At 44.0% G+C, this 20,585-nt stretch overlaps 1 protein-coding gene across 2 annotated transcripts in view; it reads left to right on the forward strand.

The window, feature by feature from the left end:
* Positions 1 to 20,585, forward strand: part of KCNH1 (potassium voltage-gated channel subfamily H member 1) — a 418,364-nt gene that overhangs the window by 317,425 nt on the left and 80,354 nt on the right. For both annotated transcript variants that reach the window (XM_036874642.1, XM_036874648.1), the window contains exon 10: positions 8,378 to 8,574. In XM_036874642.1, the coding sequence (XP_036730537.1) occupies positions 8,378 to 8,574 (197 nt within the window). The remainder of the gene's footprint in view (positions 1 to 8,377; positions 8,575 to 20,585) is intronic.

The raw sequence follows: 20,585 nt of genomic DNA on the forward strand, positions 1-20,585 counted from the left end.
AGAGTGTTCTTCCTATGTTTTCCTCTAAGAGTTTTATAGTGTCCGGTCTTAAATTTAGGTCTCTAATCCATTTTGAGTTTATTTTTGTGTATGGAGTTAAGGAGTGTTCTAATTTCATTCTTTTCCATGTAGCTGTCCAGTTTTCCCAGCACCACTTATTGAAGAGAGAGTCTTTTCTCTATTGTATATCCTTGTCTCCTTTGTCATAGATTAGTTGACCATAGGTGCGTGGGTTTATCTCTGGGCTTTCTATCCTGTTCCATTGATTTATATTTCTGTTTTTGTGCCAATACCATATTGTCTTGATTACTGTAGCTTTGCAGTATAGTCTGAAGTCAGGGACTCTGATTCCTCCAGCTCCATTTTCTTCCCTCAAGACTGCTTTGGCTATTTGGGGTCTTTTGTGTCTCCATACAAATTTTAAGATTTCTGTTCTAGTTCTTTTAAAAATGCCATTGGTAATTAGAGGGATTGCATTGAATCGGTAGATTGCTTTGGGTAGTATAGTCATTTTCACAATATTGATTCATCCAGTCCAAGAACATGGTATATCTCTCCATCTGTTTGTATCATCTTTAATTTCTTTCATCAGTATCTTATAGTTTTCTGCATACAGATCTTTTGTCTCCTTAGGTAGGTTTATTCCTAGGTATTTTATTCTTTTTGTTGCAGTGGTAAATGGGAGTGTTTCCTTAATTTCTCTCTCAGATTTTTCATCATTAGTGTATAGGAATGCAAGAGATTTCTGTGCATTAATTTTGTATCCTGCAACCTTACCAGATTCATTGATTAGCTCTAGTAGTTTTCTGGTGGTGTCTTTAGGATTCTCTATGTATAGTATCATGTCATCTGCAGTGACAGTTTTACTTCTTCTTTTCCAATTTGTATTCCTTTTATTTCTTTTTCTTCTCTGATTGCCGTGGCTAGGACTTCCAAAACTATGTTGAATAATAGTGGTGAGAGTGGACATCCTTGTCTTGTTCCTGATCTTAGAGGAAATGCTTTCAGTTTTTCACCATTGAGAATGATGTTTGCTGTGGGTTTGTCATATATGGCCTTTATTATGTTGAGGTAGGTTCCAACTATGCCCACCTTCTGGAGAGTTTTTATCAAAAATCAGTGTTGAATTTTGTCAAAAGCTTTTTCTGCATCTATTGAGATGATCATATGGTTTTTATTCTTCAATTTGTTAATATGGTGTATCACATTGATTGATTTGTGTATATTGAAGAATCCTTGCATACCTGGGAAAAAACTAGTTGCTCATGGTGTATGATCCTTTTAATGTGTTATTGGATTCTGTTTGCTAGTATTTTGTTGAGGATTTTTGCATCTATATTCATGAGTGATATTGGTCTGTAATTTTCTTTCTTTTTTTTTTAGAGCTACTTTATTTATTTATTTATTTATTTATTTATTTATATTTTTGGCTGTGTTGGGTCTTCGTTTCGTGCAAGGGCTTTCTCTAGTTGCGGCAAGCAGGGGCCACTCTTCATCACAGTGCAGGGGCCACTCTTCATCGCGGTGCGAGGGCCTTTCACTATCGCGGCCCCTCCTGTTGTGGGGCAGAGGCTCCAGACGCGCAGGCTCAGTAGTTGTGGCTCACGGGCCCAGTTGCTCCACAGCATGTGGGATCTTCCCAGACCAGGGCTCAAACCCATGTTCCCTGCATTAGCAGGCAGATTCTCAACCACTGCGCCACCAGGGAAGCCCTGTAATTTTCTTTTTTTTGTAGTATCTTTGTCTGGTTTGGGTATCAGGGTGATGGTGGCCTCATAGAATGAGTTTGGGAGTGTTCCTTGCTCTGCAATTTTTTGGAAGAGTTTGAGAAGGATGGGTGTTAGCTCTTCTCTAAATGTTTGATAGGATTCACCTGTGAAGCCATCTGGTCCTGGACTTTTGTTTGCTGGAAGATTTTTAATCAGAGTTTCAATTTCATTCCTTGAGATTGGTCTGTTCATATTTTCTATTTCTTCCTGGTTCAGTCTTGGAAGGTTATACCTTTCTAAGAATTTGCCCATTTCTTCTGGGTTGTCCATTTTATTGGCATAGAGTTGGTTGTAATAGTCTCTTAGGATGCTTTGTATTTCTTCGGTGTCTGTTGTAACTTCTCCTTTTTCATTTCTAATTCTGTTGATTTGAGTCTTTTCCCTTTTTTTCTTTATGAGTCTAGCTAAAGGTTTATCAGTTTTGTTTATCTTCTCAAAGAACCAGCTTTTAGTTTTATTGATCTTTACTCTTGTTTTCTTTGCTTCTATTTCATTTATTTCTGCTCTGATCTTTATGATTTCTTTCCTTCTGCTAACTTTGGGTTTTGTTTGTTCTTCTTTCTCTAGTTCCTTTAAGTGTAAGATTAGATTGTTTATTTGAGATGTTTGTTGTTTCTTGAGGTAGGCTTGTACTGCTATAAACTTCCCTCTTAGAACTGCTTTTGCTGCATCCCATAGGTTTTGTATCGTTGTATTTTCATTGTATTTTTTGATTTCCTCTTTGATTTCTTCAGTGATCTCTTGGTTATTTAGTAACGTATTGTTTAGCCTCCATGTGTTTGTGTTTTTTTTCCCTGTAATTGATTTCTAATCTCATAGCATTGTGGTCAGAAAAGATGCTTGATATAATTTCAATTTTCTTAAATTTACTGAGGCTTGAATTGTGACCCAAGATGTGATCTGTCTTGGAGAATGTTCCCTGCACACTTGAGAAGAAAGTGTAATCTGCTGCTTTTGGATGGAATGTCCTATAAATATCAATTAAATCTATCTGGTCTATTGTGCCCTTTAAAGCTTGTGTTTCCTTATTAATTTTCTCTTTGGATGATCTGTCCATTGATGTAAGTGAGGTGTTAAAGTCCCGCACTATTATTGTGTTACTGTTGATTTCCTCTTTTGTAGCTGTTAGCAGTTGCCTTATGTATTGAGGTGCTCCTATGTTGGGTGCATATATATTTGTAATTGTTATATCTTCTTGGATTGATCCCTTGATCATTATGTAGTGTCCTTCCTTGTCTCTTGTAACATTCTTTATTTTGAAGTCTGTTTTATCTGATAAGAGTATTGCTACTCCAGTTTTCTTTTGATTTCCATTTGCATGGAATATCTTTTTCCATTCCCTCCCTTTCAGTCTGTATGTGTCCCTAGGTCTGAAGTGGGTCTCTTGTAGACAGCATATATATGTATCTTGTTTTTGTATACATTCAGCGAGCTTGTGTCTTTTCGTTGGAGCAATTAATCCATTCACGTTTAAGGTAATTATCGATATGTATGTTCCCATGACCATTTTCTTAATTGTTTTGGGTTTGTTTTTGTAGGTCCTTTTCTTCTCTTGTGTTTCCCACTTAGAGAAGTTCCTTTAGCATTTGTTGTAGAGCTGGTTTGGTGGTGCTGAATTCTCTTAGCTTTTGCTTGTCTGTAAAGCTTTTGATTTCTCCATCGAATCTGAATGAGGTCCTTGTTGGGTAGAGTAATCTTGTTTGTAGATTCTTCCCTTTCATCACTTTAAATATGTCATGCCACTCCCTTCTGGCTTATACAGTTTCTGCTGAGAAATCAGCTGTTAACCTTATGGGAGTTCCCTTGTATGTTATTTGTCATTTTCCCTTGCTGCTTTCCATAATTTTTCTTTGTCTTTAAGTTTTGCCAGCTTGACTACTATGTGTCCCAGCATGTTTCTGTTTGGGTTTATCCTGTATGGGACTCTCTGCACTTCATGGACTTGGGTGGCTATTTCCTTTCCCATGTTAGGGAAGTCTTCAACTCTAATCTCTTCAAATATTTTCTCGGGTCCTTTCTCTCTCTCTTCTCCTTCTGGGACCCCTATAATGCGAATGTTGTTGCGTTTAATGTTGTCCCAGAGGTCTCTTAGGCCATCTTCATTTCTTTTCATTCTTTTTTCTTTATTCTGTTCCACAGCAGTGAATTCCACCATGCTGTCTTCCAGGTCACTTATCCGTTCTTCTGCCTCAGTTATTCTGGTATTGATTCCTTCTAGTGTAGTTTTCATTTCAGTTATGTTATTGTTCATCTCTGTTTGTTTGTTCTTTAATTCTTCTAGGTGTTTGTTCTTTAATTCTTCTAAGTATTTGTTAAACATTTCTTGCATCTTCTCGATCTTTGCCTCAATTCTTTTTCTGAGGTCCTGGATCACCTTCACTATCATTATTCAGAATTCTTTTTCTGGAAGATTTCCTATCTCCACTTCATTTAGTTGTTTTTCTGGGGTTTTATCTTGTTCCTTCATCTGGTACATAGCCCTCTGCCTTTTCATTTTGTCTGTCTTTCTGTGAATATGGTTTTTGTTCCACAGGCTGCAGGATTGTAGTTCTTCTTGCTTCTGCTTTCTGCCCTCTGGTGGATGCGGCTATCTAAGAGGCTTGTGCAAGTTTCCTGATGGGAGGGACTGGCGGTGAGTAGAGCTGGCTGTTGCTCTGGTGGGCAGAGCTCAGTAAAACTTTAATCTGCTTGTCTGCTGATGGGTGGGGCTGGGTTCCCTCCCTGTTGGTTGTTTGGCCTGAGGCGACCCAACACTGGAGCCTACCCGGGCTCTTTGGTGGGGCTAACGCAGATCCTGGGAGGGCTCACGCCAAGGAGTACTTCCCAGAATATCTGCTGCCAGTGTCCTTGTCCTCACGGTGAGACAGAGCCACCCCCCGCCTCTGCAGGAGACCCTCCAACACTAGCAGGTAGGTCTGGCTGAGTGTCCTATGGGGTCACTGCTCCTTCCCCTGGGTCCTGGTGCACACACTACTTTGTGTGTGCCCTCCAAGAGTGGAGTCTCTGTTTCCCCCAGTCCTATCAGAGTCCTGCAATCAAATCCCACTGGCCTTCAAAGTCTGATCCTCTGGGATTTCCACCACCCATTGCCGGAACCCCAGGTTGGGAAGCCTCACTTGTAGCTCAGAACCTTCACTCCAGTGGTTGGACTTCTGTGGTATAATTGTTCTCCAGTTTGTGAGTCACCCACCCAGCATTTATGGGATTTGATTTTATTGTGATTGCCCCCCTCATACCATCTCATTGCGGCTTCTCCTTTGTCTTTGAATGTGGGGTATCTTTTTTGTTGAGTTCCAGTGTCTTCCTGTTGATGATTGTTCAGCAGTTAGTTGTGATTCCAGTGCTCTCACACGAGGGAGTGAGAGCACATCCTTCTACTCCACCACCTTGAACCAATCCTCTATAGCTTTTTAAATTGAAGTATATTTGACATACGATATTATATGTTATGGGTATACAGAATAGTGATTCACAATTTTTAAAGGTTATATTCCATTTATAGTTATTAGAAAATGTTGGCTATATTCCCCATGTTGTACAGTATGTCCTTGTAGCTTATCTTATACCTAATAGTTTGTACCTCTTACTCCCTTACCCCTATATTCCCCCTCCCCCCTTCCCTCTCCCCACACTGGTAACCACTTGTTTGTTCTCTGTATCTGTGAGTCTGCTTCTTTTTTGTTTTATTCACTAATTTGTTGTATTGTTTTCAGATTCCACATGTAAGTAATATCATACAGTATTCGTTTTTCTTTGACTTATTTCACTTAGCATAATACCCTCCAAGTCCATCCCTGTTGCTTCAAATGGCAACATTTCATTCTTTTTTATGGCTGAGTCATATTCCATTGTGTGTTTGTGACATGTATACACACATACACCACATCTTCTTTATTCAGTCATCTGTTGATGGAAGCTTAAGTTGCTTAAAGGAAGTAATCTTAATAAGAATTAGGCAAGATTACCAATGGTCTACTCTCAATAGTTCTGGCTTAGTTATACAACATTTGATCACAGTAGGAGACTGCAGAGCTTGTAAATTCTGCATTTTCTCACTGATGGGCAAAATTCTTACTTAGGAGAACCTGCCCATTAGAGCCACCTCTAGCTCTTTCTCATCTTGTTATTTCAGGGAAGGAAGTGGGGTGCCAGTTCAGAGCTGGGATGATTTTCAGTGTTCCACTGGAATATTAGGAATATTAGGTAAACGATTAAGTAATTTCTCATGGGCCTCTCATCCTAGAAGTCCATGATTCTGTGTGTTCTGGTTATCTATTTCTGCTTAACAAACAGCTCCTAAATTTAGTGGCCTAAGAAATTAATTGTTTCTCATAATTTTGTGGGTTGTTTGGCTCAGCTGGCTCGTTCTCCCTTGAACTTCCCACGTGTGGTTGCTGTCCAGCATTGGCTGGGGCTACAGTCATCTGAAGGCTCGACTGGGCTGGATGGCCAAGATGGCTTGCTTACATGACTGACAGAGCCTGGCTGTCCCCAGATCACTTCTATGTGACCTCTTGTGTGGTTTGTTCTTCTCAAAACGTGGTGGTTGGGTCCAAGAGGGAGCATCCTGAGAGTAAGTGTTCCGAGAGACACACGCAGAAGCTACAAGGCTTCTTATGACCCTGCCTGAAAATCCTGGAACATCATTTCTGCCACATTCTATTGGTGAAGGCAAGAGACTAAAGTGAGTTCAGATTCGAGGAAAGAGAATTAGGCTTTGCCTCTTGAAGTAAGTTGCAGTATATGTGTAGGGTCCATTTTTTTTTTTTTTTACTATTTACCATACTGCATGTCAGAAAAAGAGTATTCTCTAGGAGAATAGGATTACATAATTATGAAAGGCATGAGAGGCATTGCAGAGCAGTAAAGAGGGGTTATAGAATGCTCCATATGTATGAATGAATTGGCCAGCCTTTTTGGTGAGGACTCCGTGCTAGGGAGCACACACTGAATGAACCTCTCTCTGTGGAAGCCAGGTGGTATCCCACTGAGAGAAACATTACCATCTGCTGGCCCCTGCCCTACGTTAGCCCACTCATATAACAGATGGCTGAAAAACACCTGGTAAGGGAATTTAAATAGCACAGTTTTAAAGGCATATTTACCTAAATGCTACCCCAAGCATGTATCCTACTCATATTGAGTTGGTGAAACCATCTTCATAAATTAGAACTACACATTATTTCACAAACACATAGAGTAATGTGTCCAGTACACTTGCTTTTCAGCTCACGTCATGGAGGTGCTTAGAGAGGGCTGTACCCGTGGAGTACCTTATGTACTTAGAGTGGACACATTTTGGTGTTTGAGAAAAAGTCAAGTTCTGTCCAGATGCTTAAAACTCTAATTGCCTCCTTAGCTTGAATTAGGAAAACAGTTGCCCTGTAAATCACACTGAGTCGCGGGTACCTGGGTTCTAGCTGCAGAGTGTGGCTGATCTGGATGCATGGGCTGACAACTCCCTTGAGAGTTGTTAGATTGGGTTTCACCCTTGTTGCATTGTTTCCTTCCCCCCACCACACCACACCCCCCAAATACTCCTCTCTGGCTCCCTGGGGATTCAAATTTGTGTTTATCTGTGCTGAAAATTTAAAAGCAAGAGAAACAACATTTCAAGCTATTTATAACCAGAGGCTGTGCCAGGAATGAATTAAGCTTTGCATTGGACATATGTTAAAACATTGGTCTCTGGGAAAGGTAGGAAGAATATCCCTAGGTGTGAAAAACAGATATTTAGAGGAGATTGATAGAAGTTTGACCCAGAATATGGCTATGTGGGATGAGTACTCTATTGACTTATTAAATATATTGTTAAATATAGTCTTGTGGAATACTAGGTATAGAGGATCCTGGAGATGCCACTTATATAGGGCCCATCTTTTTATACCACCAGGAGGGCATTTGGCAAGGGGAGGAACATGGAAGGAGGTATGCGAGAGAGGGTGAGGAATGAGGCACCACACAAACATAAACCTCAGGGCAATGGACAGAGTGTGAGAGAAGAGGAACTCCACTCTTGCCTGACTCCTTCCATGTAGGTCGTCCTAAACGGGGGAGACACCCCCTGTTCTTCAGCTTCTGACGAAGAGTCCACACCCTCCCCATCACAGCCTAGTGTGCACCTCTCAGTCCCACTAATGTAGACCCACAATTTGCCTTCCTTCCTCACTGCTTTTTTGCTGGCAGATATTGCGAGAACTCCTACTGTGTGCCAGACACTGTGTGTTAGTGGACAGTTGAGACACAGGAATGCTCATGTTGGGAGACAGACAAAAAACAAGTAAATAATATAATTGCAGACTATGATTGATGCTTCGGAAAACCATGGGTGATAAAGTATAACACGGGGTTCCCATTTTGGATAGGGTGTTCAGGAGGTCACAAATGAACCAAAAGTTATTGGTTGAACTTTGACATATATCCTATGGTATTTTAAAGTTTCTTAAATTGCATGTTGCTAAGGTCCAAATTAAAACCATTTTTGCCTTTTCTGAGCCCAAGCCATGGAATGCCAAATGGACAGCAACTCTGGGAGACAGTGGGAAGCCAGCCCCGATGGCCAGACACCTCCTACTGATACTTTCCTCATCACCATTTTCTCTCCTCAGGGAAGGGAGATGTGTTTGGAGATGTGTTCTGGAAGGAAGCCACCCTTGCCCAGTCCTGTGCCAACGTCAGGGCCTTGACCTACTGTGACCTGCATGTGATCAAGCGGGACGCCCTGCAGAAAGTGCTGGAATTCTACACAGCCTTCTCCCACTCCTTCTCCCGGAACCTCATTCTCACCTACAACTTGAGGAAGAGGGTGAGCTGGCAGTTTCAGTTTCTTTTCTACCAAGAGCAGTCTCTGTACACTTAGGATAACCACGTGGGCCAGGAAAGTCCTTTTGCTGTTTATTTAAATGGAGCAATTGGTTCTGTAGAGGTTCTGTTTGTTGCTTGCTCTTCGGAGCTTTTGCTATGAAATGAGAGAGAAAAGGATGTCGCTAGATTAAAAGATGGACTGATTTGGGTGCAGAAGGGATTTGTTCATGAGTGTGTCTGAGGGCTTTTCCTCAGTAAAATCCTGACCTTCTAGCATTTTGAAAAGATGAGTAAAAAATGAGGTTGTTAGTCAATAAAATGGCTGAGTAGGACCACTTGATTAATATAAACTGAATTCTCCCTGGCGACTAGGACCCACCAAATGGTGTGAGGCTATTAGCCAGCTGGTAATAATAATTTTTTTTAAAGATATGAAAATGATTCAGTTGAGTCCAGAAAATAAGAAAGAGGTGGAATCTGATTGCCTAGAGAATATTTTGTATACAACTGTCAATTTAACGGACTGAGAAATGATTTGTAGTTTTAAGAACCAGAAGATTTCTCATCTGAGCTTGTTTCTTTCACCCTCAGATCATCAGAATTGCTCCGTCTGTCTCTGCGAGGATTAAAATATGTCTAGTACTCTTGAGGTTTTCATGACTGATTTTCTTGCATTTCATTTATGTCCTTTAGTTAAGAAGTAGCTCTCAACCTATAGACATCATCTGGGAGGATTGTCATAGGAATCTTTCCAGAAATGACCTCACGATCTGCCCCCCCACCAAACTGTTCCTCTTCTCGTGGTCCCTGTCTCTATTAACATTGTCTGTCTCGCCCCGGGGTTCCAGGTTAGAAACACTGCCGTCAACACTGATGTTTCTTCCCTGTCTCCCACGCCTCAGTTTACTCATCAGATCCTGCTGGTTCCACCGATGCTCTCAAGCCTGAGTCCACACTTTGCATCCCCCCTCAGGGCTCTTCCTGAGCTCTTGGACCACGGCGCCCCTGATACAGAGTCTCCCCCTGTCCTGGAGCAAGCAATAGGCTCCAAACACACCCTCCTTCCCTGTGTCTCTCCTCAATGCGGTGCTTCCTCCTTGGCCACTTATGTGACCTTAAAGACTAATGGGATGACGTTACTCCCCACCATAAAGACTTTTTGCCCCCACCCTAACTACAGGATAATGTCTGCAAACTTCAGCACGGCTTATGTGGTTTTTCACATCTGGCCCAAACTTAACCCCCGAGCTCCAACCCCAGCACTCTTCCCACGCCCACCACGCCCACCAGGAGAATGACCCACACAGCTCTGCAGACATGCCACACCCTTTCAGAGCACTGTGTCTCTACATGGGCTTCCTGACCTGGAATTCTCTTCCTCTTCTTCCGTGTGTGACAAATTCCTGTTAACCGTTAAGAGTCTGCTGAAATGTTTATTTGTTCATCAAATCCTGTGCATGCCAACTGAACCAGACTAGACGTGTAAAACTGAGTAAAACTCAGTTCCCTAGCTTCAGGAAGCTCAAGTCTAATGGAGACAATCCACACGGGAAGGCTAAGTGTGGTACACGATGCTAAGTGCAATGAGTGTGATTTGTACAAGGTGTTTGTTACGGGATCATAAAGGAGAAGGGCAGATAAAGGGGGGAGTCAGGGAGGAAGTATTGGTGGGGGTGGTGATACCTGAGCTGAGTCTTAAAGGATCAGTTTGGCAGACAAAGAGGAGGGTTGCACTTGGAGGAGCAGCTTGAGTAAAGGCACAGAGAAAGGAAACAGCCTTTTGCCTTCCAAGTTTTTTGTACAAAGTTCCAAACGCCTGTCATTGGGTTACCCCAACAATGTGCTTCTACCTATTTTACATTCCTTGAATTGCACTGCCTTGTGAGTCCCTGCTCAGAGACCTGGGAGGGCAAGGGTGTGGTATCCCCAGTGCCTAACCCAGCACGGGGAATTATAAAAACATCCGGGGATGGCATGGAGAAAGAGATGGGATCTCTGGGCCTCAGTATCCACATGATAAGATGTGAGGTTGTGACCAGATGATTGATGATTTTTATGGTTCTGTGATTGGAGAGCTTGTTGTTTAAATTCCAGTGGGGAATGGGTAGTGGGGGAGAAATGTGCATTCATAGTTCTCCCTTGTTTATCTGAGAACATGGAACGCTTGCTGGTGATAGTTTTAGCCAAGTGGATTCTCTTAAAGTCTATTTTTTGATGGATTCCTTCTTTTTATGAAAGCAAGTTGATTATGATCAGCTTTCAGTGTTGCTGATAATATAGGTTGGAAAAAATGCACAGTTTGGGTTATTTGGAGGACTAATCATCTTGGAAAAATTGTGGATCAAGTAAATCTGTCTTAGAAAAACAAGGACGACAACAAAAACAACAGTGTGTCAGCGGTCAGATTGTTTTTGTAAGTGCAGAATGATTGACAGCTCTGCAGAAGAGAAGACTCGGGGACCACGTTTCTGAAGGGCTGTGTGGAGGAGCATTTGGCATAGTCTGTGTGGCCACAAGGTGCAGAGGTGGAACCAAAGCTGTAGACAGTATAAGAAAGACCTCGGAAAAGATCGGAGCTGCCCATTGAATTCAATAGGTATCTGGTTTCTTGTCCTGAAGGTATTTAGGCATCCCCTGGAGACCCCTCAGAGACACTGTGGAGGGGACTTAGCCATCCAATGGAGAGTCAGATCAGTTGATCTTCATATGTCCTTCCAATCTCAAGTGCCTATGAGTCTGATATGGATCCGAGAGAATTTTAGTGAGATCCTTTATATAAAGAGAGAAAAAAAAAGAGGCATTTTGGTATATTCATTGTAGTCTCTCATTTTGTCCTTCTGCGAATTAATGCCTAGTTACATAGGGCATAGAAGATGAGAACATTACATGCATGAATCATTCTTGTAGCTATTTTTTTCTGGCCAAATGAAGTGTATTCTTGCGGCTGTTTCTATCTTGGCAAAATCGAGTGTGTTATTTGCAAAGATTCCTGAGAACGCAGTGCCTTTGACATCTGTTTGGGGAGTCGTTCGGTCCTGTAGATGTCCTCCAGTGCACAGCGAGAACTCTGTGCTGGAAGGGGCCTCAATGTACATCCACTCTCTCCTCCATTTCACCACCACCCTCATTTCACAAATATGACATTTTATAGAAAGGTCATAGTGAAGAAAGAACCGGAGCCAGAAATGACTCATTGACCAGGCCTCCTCCTGCTTCTCACAGCTTCATGGCTGACCCTGGCCTCTGTATTCTAAGTCGCACCCCCTTATCCCTGAACCCATGTGTATGAGCACCACCCAGCCCTTGGCACTGCTCTTGGGACCCAACTCACGGAGGACCTGTTACCTTCCTCCAAAGACACCTGAGGTCACAGGCAAGGATGGAGGAGGCAGAACCTGAAGGCCAATCCAGCATTTTGACCTTTGGTTTTCCTTGTCTGTGGGCTCTGAGCCAGATGAGACTTCAGTCTGCATCCTGCTCTGCCACTTAGTGCTTCTGCAAGCTCTAAAGGCTTCCCCATCTGTAAAATGGGGCTGATGGAAAGGTCTACTTGTAAGATCATTATGAGGATTAAATAAGATAATATTTGCAAAGCTCCTACACACAGGTTCTAGAACATAGTATGTGCTCAATTAAACTGTGAGTTGTTATTATTTTGTTTCATCCACTTGACACTCCCTTCTTTCTTATCTTAGGCTTCTGCCTTTGTGTATACAGGGTGCTCGCTCTGAAGAATGGCAGGGCACTTGCTCTGCAGAATGTTCTGTGGGGTGGATGTTATCCCAGGGTTCTCTGCACCTCTTGCAGCAAAGGAGGGGCCAGCTGCTCTGGCCTCACTGTCCCTTTAGCTCCTGCCAGTGACGAGGTTGGCGCACACCCACTCTTTTGGCTAGTTCCATTCAAGGAGGGAAAAATGAGGTTGTTCTGACCTGTTAGGTCAGGCACCAGGGCATCAGTATTTTGCCAAGAGGAAAGCACGGCATCCTCCTCTCTTCTGAGGAGGTGGCATGTAGTTCATGAAAAAAAGGGGAAGTGGGACCTTCCTCATCTCAGACCCTCGGCTTCCTAGGATATCAGGCTCTCCGGGCATTTTCCTACAGGCAATCGGAGCTTTGTGCACTATTAATAGTAACATTATTACCAACTCCAGATATGTCACAATGTCAGTGTATGTTTTATGTCAGCTTATTAAATCCTCAGAACAACCTCATGACATTACAGTACCAACCCCACTTCTCAGAAGGATAAACTAGGACCCCATGGAGAAGGGAATCACTTTTCCAAGGCCACCCAGCTCCTAAGGGGTAGATCCCAAACCGGCACCTGCCCCCACCTTCCTGATAAGCAGCATTGCATCCTGTGGTGGGCCTTGGTTAAGTGTGGCTCTCAGCTTTTCCCATGTTGGCATTCTTCAGCTTCTGCTTTCTCCCAGTCTGTTGACTTTTCAGGGGTGGCACAGATTGTCTCCACAATATCTCCAATGGCCTTTGCTATCCTTCAGGACACTTGGAGGATACTTTATTGTACAGTAAATCCCAGTCGTATCCCAGGTTGCAAGACATGAGAGGTTTTTCCGTCAAAGTGACAGCCACACCATTGGTGGGTGTGCTGGGGAGGCATGGCCCAGCAGGTCAGCTTGGCCGTGATGTTAGTGACTTACTAAAAAGAGCACCAGCTTTGGAGTTAAGGACCTGGTTTTGAACCCTGGTGTGACTCCTGACTAGCTGTGTGCCCTTGTGAAAGTTACTGAACTATTCTAAGCCTCAGTTTCCTCATCTGTGAAAAGGGTCTAATAAAAGTCCCTCCTAACTAGGTTTATTGAGAAGATCATATGCATTAAAACAAAAAAAGTTGGCACAGTGCCTATAGGAACCACTCGCTACATATTTATTCCCTCTCTTCCCCGCCACCCATCCTCACCTTCCATCTTCAGTCCAGGAGGTTCTGAGTTCATGCTTTGCCCCTCTTTGTTTATAACCAGACCCTTTCTTGAATCAGTGTTTCGCCTGGGCTCTACTCTCCTTATGACCGGGGAAGAGGTCTCACTTCCCAGGTGCTGGCTAGGAGATTGGTTCTCCGGCTCATTGTTAAGACAGTAGAGGAAGCGCACCTCAATTAAATGATGTATTGCAGACAAGCAGTTAGGTAATTAGCAGCAGTCAGTGCATGGGATAATTGGCATGTAGGTAATTAGTAGGGTGGAGCTCATTCTCTGTGTAGGGCGCTTTATTTTTAAAGCCAGTATTTTTATGTTTTTAAGTATGTTTTGCATCATGTTTGCATATAGTAATTTGTTCCAGGATGGATTTTTCTTATCTTGATAAGGCCCCAATGTAGTGAGTTTGGGAGGGAGTTGGGACTGTAGTTACTGGTGGTTTCAAAGCACCAGTTTTCTAAAACTGAGGTTGCCATAGTGAATTGTCTTGAATACTATATGTACATTTCTAGCCCACTTTAACAAAAGGGCATTTTATTCTGGCGAAGAGGAGGTCAAAGCATTGGAGGCTTGGAGAGAGCTCTGTGTATAAGTGGCATTGGAATGCCTTTCAGTTTTCTCCCTGAACAAATTCTTCTGAAAGGTTGGTAAGATGGAAAGAAAGCACCACAGAGCCAGGTGCTTAGAAATACATCCCCTTCCTCACTGAAGAACTAAGTTTTCAAAATGATCTCTACACAGCCCATATTTTCCTTGTCATTCTTCCACAGTGAGGGCTTCTGTAGAATTAAAATCATCTATTAAACTGTCAAGCTATAAAGATTATTTTAAAATCAGGGTGTTGGAATTAAGGGTGGGAAGGGGACAGATGATGTGAGTGATAAGACCATAATTCTTTCAGGACAACAAAATATAAACCAAAGCCAAGTCATTTTTTCATCAAGAGGATCAGAAGTGATGTTAGGGACCTGGGAGGCCTCCCATGGATTTTCGGGGATCCTCCCTAGTACCCCAAAAAGCATATAGCAGAACCCCATCATGATCCCGGGGGTGGGAGATAATGAAAGGGCTCCATGCTTCATTATGTATAACTCTGCTTAAACTGCAGGTGGTCAGGCTATATCCAGCCATTTCCAAGGTAGCAGTAAAGTTCTGCAATAAGAATAGGCTTTAAAGGAAGATCTTCACATCTGGGCTCAGCCACTTGTTAGCTGGGGAGGTGTGGGCAGCAGTGGGGGTGGTAATTTGAACAAGTACAACTATTTCTCTTCTGTGGATTCATCCTGTCTACCCCACTGGGTAGCTGTGGAAGGGTGAACAAGTGCCAGGCACAGTGCCTTACAGGTAGTAGGTACACAGCTGGGTTAGTTCTCTTCCATTATCGGTAGGAATGGAGGCAGCAGAGCAAGGAAGGAGAGCAGGGGCTGTAATAGTTTGGCTCATAGAATAATCATATGGAGGCAAGTCAAGAATACTTGAAATACTTCAAATCCTGGCTCTCCTTTTAGTGACCTTGGGCCAGTTACCTAACCTCTCTGGGCCCCAATTCACTCATTGATAATATAGGAGTGGTAATAGTACCTTAGAAAGGTGCTTTGACGAAACAAGTTCTCAATGTACGTGTTGCTATCGTTATTGTTATTGATGAGCTTAGCTTTTCTGGGAATTCAGAGACCCTGTCAGGTGCTACAAGTTTTAAAAGGGGAGTAGGGGCTAAACTGTAACACCTGGAAATCTCCCAGACAGATGATTCCAAGATCTGTGCCTGGACCCCATAAGTAGCACCAGAGGACCAGGTGATTCATCAGGGAGGTTTGGTAAAGAATGGTGCTGTTGGACTCATTGTCACAGATCTGATTTCCTTCTGGGACAGAATAGATGGAGGGACTGGAAGAGCCCAACATGGAGGCAGTGGTGGGGGAGGGACGCTGTAATTTATCTGAACTCTTATCATCCTTGATGTCCTGGGACACAGTGTGTTTACCATAAGTTAGAAAGGATCCGGCCTACCTTAGAGGACCGCCACGCCAATGCAGTCCTTTGGAGAGTGATGTACCTTCCTAATATTTTCTTAGAAGTGTGTGGTTGACTCATAATAAATAGGGTGGTGCTAATGAGTCTCAGACCATGGGCTCAGTCCCCAGGTGAGCAGGTTGGCGTCCCGAAGTCTCAGATGTTTAGCCCAACATTTCTCACATTTATTTGGCCCCTGAACACGTTTTTGAATTATACCAATAAGTATCTATTATCTATTTTAATATACTTCATAGCATCCATCAGAGCTAGTGTTTTGCAGAACATCTTTGGGAAACAGGAACTAGATGATCTTTAATGTCTCTTCTGGCTCAAATGGTCAGTGACCTGTAGAATGGACAGGTGTTGTCCGTGAAACATCAAGAAGCCAATGATACTCAGCAGTGGGAGTGTCCCTCACTGGGTCCTCGGTAAATCCCCAGCGGAGGTTGCTGGCCGAGTCTCCCTGCTTTCTGAACAGCCTCCTGAACTCAGCTTTCCCTCACCTCCCCACAAGCGCTCAGTAGCCCATCGTTTTCTAGAGGGCAGCCAGCCTTATGTTATCCAAGAGCATCTGGCTGCACATGTGCTAATAGAAGGCTTCTGAGACATGTTTTCTCCCTGGCCTCAAAGGCCCTCCTTGCAAGTTACTTTCTGGTTATTTTATTGGCTCAGTCAGATTTCATGTTCCTACCTCATCTGCCATGTGTCTGAGCTTCCTTGTTCCCATTTAAATGCTCTTCCTACTCTTAAAAGTTTTCTCTTTGGCTATGAGCTCATTCTTATGAATTTTACCAGTGAGTCATGGAGGTTTTTATTCCAGCCCCTGCTCTTAGTAAGTGGAAAGTCAGGATTTGAACCTAGGCTGCCTGTCATAATGATAACTACCTTCTAAGATGTTAGAATAAAGGAATCAAATGTTAGTTCAACCCCTCCAAGGGAGCTTGGGATGCCGGCATCAGGAGCTCACACGCAAATCTATCCCAGCCCAGATGCCCATGTAGGTGGTTTCTAGTATAATGTGTGTCACGGAGCTACCCAGTTTTGGTGCTTCTCACTGCAAACTTTGTTGGATGTAATTTACTTGTTACCAGTGTCGCTTAATGGTCTTGTCCTGCCCTTACTTAACTTAAACTTCTAGAGTAAATCCACAGTCAGGCCAAGACTCCATATAGCTTCTCTTCAGTCTCTCTGGTATAGGTGAGGCCCTGTGTCCTTTTGATCCAATAAGCACTGGTAGCTCTCGCTATACTTCCAGTTAACTCTGTGTGTCTTTCTTGCTATATAGAAGCTCCTTGAGGGCTGAGCCGTGTCTGCCTGACTCGCCTCTGTCCTGATCAATTCTTTTAGAGCTTAGTACAAAGTAAGCATTCAATAGTTGAATGAATGAATGAGTGAATGAATGAATGGACTCGCCGACCAACCAACCAAGCAACAAATGAACATACAAGTCCATCAATTTATTGGCCATGTGCCTTTCTCTTGTTATTGCTATAGATTTTTGAAGCCTTGACTGTAAGATGGTATCTGTAGACACACCTCTCCTATCTCCCTCCTAATCTTTGCCCATATATCCCACACCATCCCTTTCCCATTTTTTCTTCCCCAGGCCCTGGGTATAGAGATCTCTCAGCCTCTGTAGGTACCACTGATGCCAGCATAAAATAATAACAATCACCCTCATATACTGAGTGTTTCCCAGCCAAGTACACGCTAAAACCTTTATATGCATTATTATCTCATTTCTGTGCAGAGCAACCTGAGGCCCAATTAGGTTAAATAATTTGCCCCAGATCCAGTAAGCTAATTGGAGCTAGAATTTGAGCCCAGATCTAGCAATCACCAAGACTGTACTCTTGCTTTTGTGCCCCTCCTCTAATGTGGACCCCACGTCCCAGATCCAGGGATAGCAGCCCTGGTCCCTGTGCCCTCAGTTCCCCTGAGGAGCCCGTCAGCCACACAGGGCTTTGGAGGCTGCAGCACGCCCTGCCTGTCTCCTGTGTAATTCTATTAGAGAGCTGTGGTCTAAGGGCATCTGGGCCTCCTGGAAGGCACCCCAGGGCTAGATGACTGATGGCATTTGAATGTTTGCTGTTTGTTCAGAGGACGGGGAGGGGGATCCAGGTGAGTCACATAATCTAACGATGGAGTAGAAACCAGAAAATCGGAGGCAGAGTGATCCTCCTGACAAGTTCTCTTTGGCACTCAGCTCTGGCACCATGGAGGTAGCATAAAATCCTTGTGATGGTCTGTGGCAGGAATATCCAGAGCTGCAGTTTGTCCCAGACCATTATGAAAGGCCAGAGGAATGACCTTCAGCTCTCAATTGGGTGGCCAGCTGGGCTGGAGATTTGCAGCTGGGCAGGCTGAAGAGTCACGCTGGGGCCCGGAACACAGCCAGGGCTGGGGAAAGGCCTTAACGTCAGAGTGGGCATAGGAGAACCATGAGTCTAAGCCCTTTCTAGCCCAGGAGTAGTTAGCAAAGGCTTTGAGGGGATAACTTTGAGCTGGGTCTTGATGGAGGGGAGGTGGGAATTTACCTGACTGGGAGAGAAATCCAGTCCTATGGGGGTACACTTGTGTTTTATGGAAGGCAACTCTATGCCCCATGGAGGGTACCCCCCATGCCTGATGCCAAAAACTCAGCCTCTGTGCACTGGTGCTGAATTGAATCTCGGAGACAAGAGTTTTGGGTGAAGTAGAAAAGAAGAGCTTTATAGCTTTTCCAGGCAAAGGGGGCACAGCGGGCTTGTGCCCTGAAAAATTGTTTGTCCCAACCCAGGAGGATCTGGTGAGGAGTTTTATAGCGATGGTTCAAGGGTGGGGTTGCGGATAAGCTCAGAGTATGTGTAGGACCTGCACTCCTTTAATCTGGCCTCAGGTAATCTCTTGATGAGCTTCTCTGATCCTTTTAATCCGGCCTCAGGTGGTCTTCTCTGGAATGACTGAATGCTGACATCTTCCATTTGTTGGGGGTTTTAGTTCTGTAGAAGAGCCCGAAGATATTGTTATGTGTATCCCTTGAGGTGGAACCAGGACCCTGCCCCAAGGCTGCACTATTGTTTCTTGGCTCCTCCCCCCTTGTCTCTGCATCCCCTCCCTTCCCTGATGAGCAACTGTTCGAATCTGCCCTTTGGGTCTCAGGGAAGGTCATGGAGGCTGGAGTCTATTCCCTGCAAACAAGAAACGGGGGACACAGAAGGGCTTCCTTGCCCAGGAGCCCCACAGGGTCCTGCTTGGTTTCATGCCTCATGGTGGACAGCACATAGAGATGGCTGGTTAAATGGCTGATACTTCATCAGGAACGTGTCTTTGCATGGATGACGGGAAAATAGTGAATCTAATCAGTAAGAATCCGAGAAGAGAGGGCCTGCTGAGGGAACCACTAGCCAGTCTCCTCACCCCTCAACTTTATTTCTTTTTTCTTTTTTTCTAAAACCCCACCTGGTTTTACCTATGAAGAGGTTGCTTGAAGACTTCAAAAGGGCATTTGTCCCAGACTTACAGGCTAGGGCAGCTTCAGGATTCTCCTTTCCTAGAGGTGTCTAGAGACCCCAAGGAGAAGTGGGCTAGGATATGATGCTCTCCGGGGGCCAGAGTGAGCTTGCTATCTCTTCTGTACCCAGCAGTGTTGTAGGGACCCAGCAGCTCCTCAAACCTTTTTACTTTCCAGGCTTTTACATCCACCTGACTGTCCCTGGGCTGCCTGTAATAGCAAGAGCCTGCGTATTTTCCAGAACAGATTTAATTTTTAAGAAGCCCCTTGCTACAGGCAGCATGCGAGGATGGTGCCTTTTTCCTCGGAGATCAATTTGCAGACAGCTCCTGCGTTCTGCTGCATTTCCCAGCACACTCCTCGCAAGTGCTTAAACCAGACATGAAATAGCTTCTGGTTCACAGAGTACGAATTTTTAAAAGAGGGTACTTGTTTGTATTATCGCAGGGAAAATCCTGCACTCCTCCAGCTGGAGCACGTCATACATTTGGTGCCTCCTGTTGGTGAGGTGTGATAATGCATCTAACCGTGTTGGACCTCTGTAACCAACTGGATGCATGGAGAAGAGAAGCTGGTCCCAGTAACTGAAACAGGGAGAGGACTTCCCCAGGCCTGGGACAAATCCTATGGCAGATGGCAGCGGGTGGGAGAATGACATGGAAAACGAAGAGGACACCTGCAGAGTTAGGAATTGGCATAGATCACTTAAAATCCTTGGTGACCGATGTTAATTGGACTTGTGATGATCATTTCACAATATATACAAATATTGAATCATTATGCTGTACACCTGAAACTAATAGAATGGTACTTGTCAATTGTATCTCAATTAAAACAATACTGAAAATCCTGACAAAGTACACTACTCAGGGCTCTAGCTAGCAGCAGGCCATGCAGTAAACTGGTGACATTTCCTTCCCTGAAGTCCCATTCTCAAGCACTTGGAGGAATTTCGCCATAGGAATTTGAACTCGATTTCATAAAAGAGATGATGAAGTGATTATGTAAGGCTCGGGGTGGGGGTGGGGTGTGAAGGGTGCTGCTTTCTCTGACATCCTCTCTGGTTTTCACTTGGCTCTGGGGAGGACTCAGAAAACTTGCTCTGAGTGGAAGCCGCTTTCTTTTACTCTAGGACAGTGAAGGTGTGGGGAAAGAATTGGGCTAAGGTAAAGAAAGGGGAGAGAAAAATAAAGGCAAAGGATACCTGTGACTGGAGAGTTGCAGGGGATGAGCGGATTTGGCAGGCATTATTTATTGAAGAGGGGAACCTGGGCCTTGCTGTGCACAGCTGAAATTTCGCACAGGGAGGCAGATGCCTTTGCTAACCCTGAACTGTGAGCTGGGCTGGAAGAAAAACCCAGGGCAGAGCCGGCGTTCCAAATTCAATTTTCTCAACCCTTCTGCCTCAAGGCCAGATGAATCCAGCAGCAGAGCGGCTTTGTTTCACTGTTTGTGTCACTGCATGTCAAGGCAGCTGAGAGGCTGCCAGGCTTTTCATCCTGGGCTTTGCGTTTCAGCACCTCCTAATTCCACTCTGACGTTCCTCTCAGGTTAGAACCTGAACAGG

The sequence above is a fragment of the Balaenoptera musculus genome, chromosome 1 (assembly GCF_009873245.2).
Source record: "Balaenoptera musculus isolate JJ_BM4_2016_0621 chromosome 1, mBalMus1.pri.v3, whole genome shotgun sequence".
Taxonomy (NCBI): Eukaryota; Metazoa; Chordata; class Mammalia; order Artiodactyla; family Balaenopteridae; genus Balaenoptera; species Balaenoptera musculus.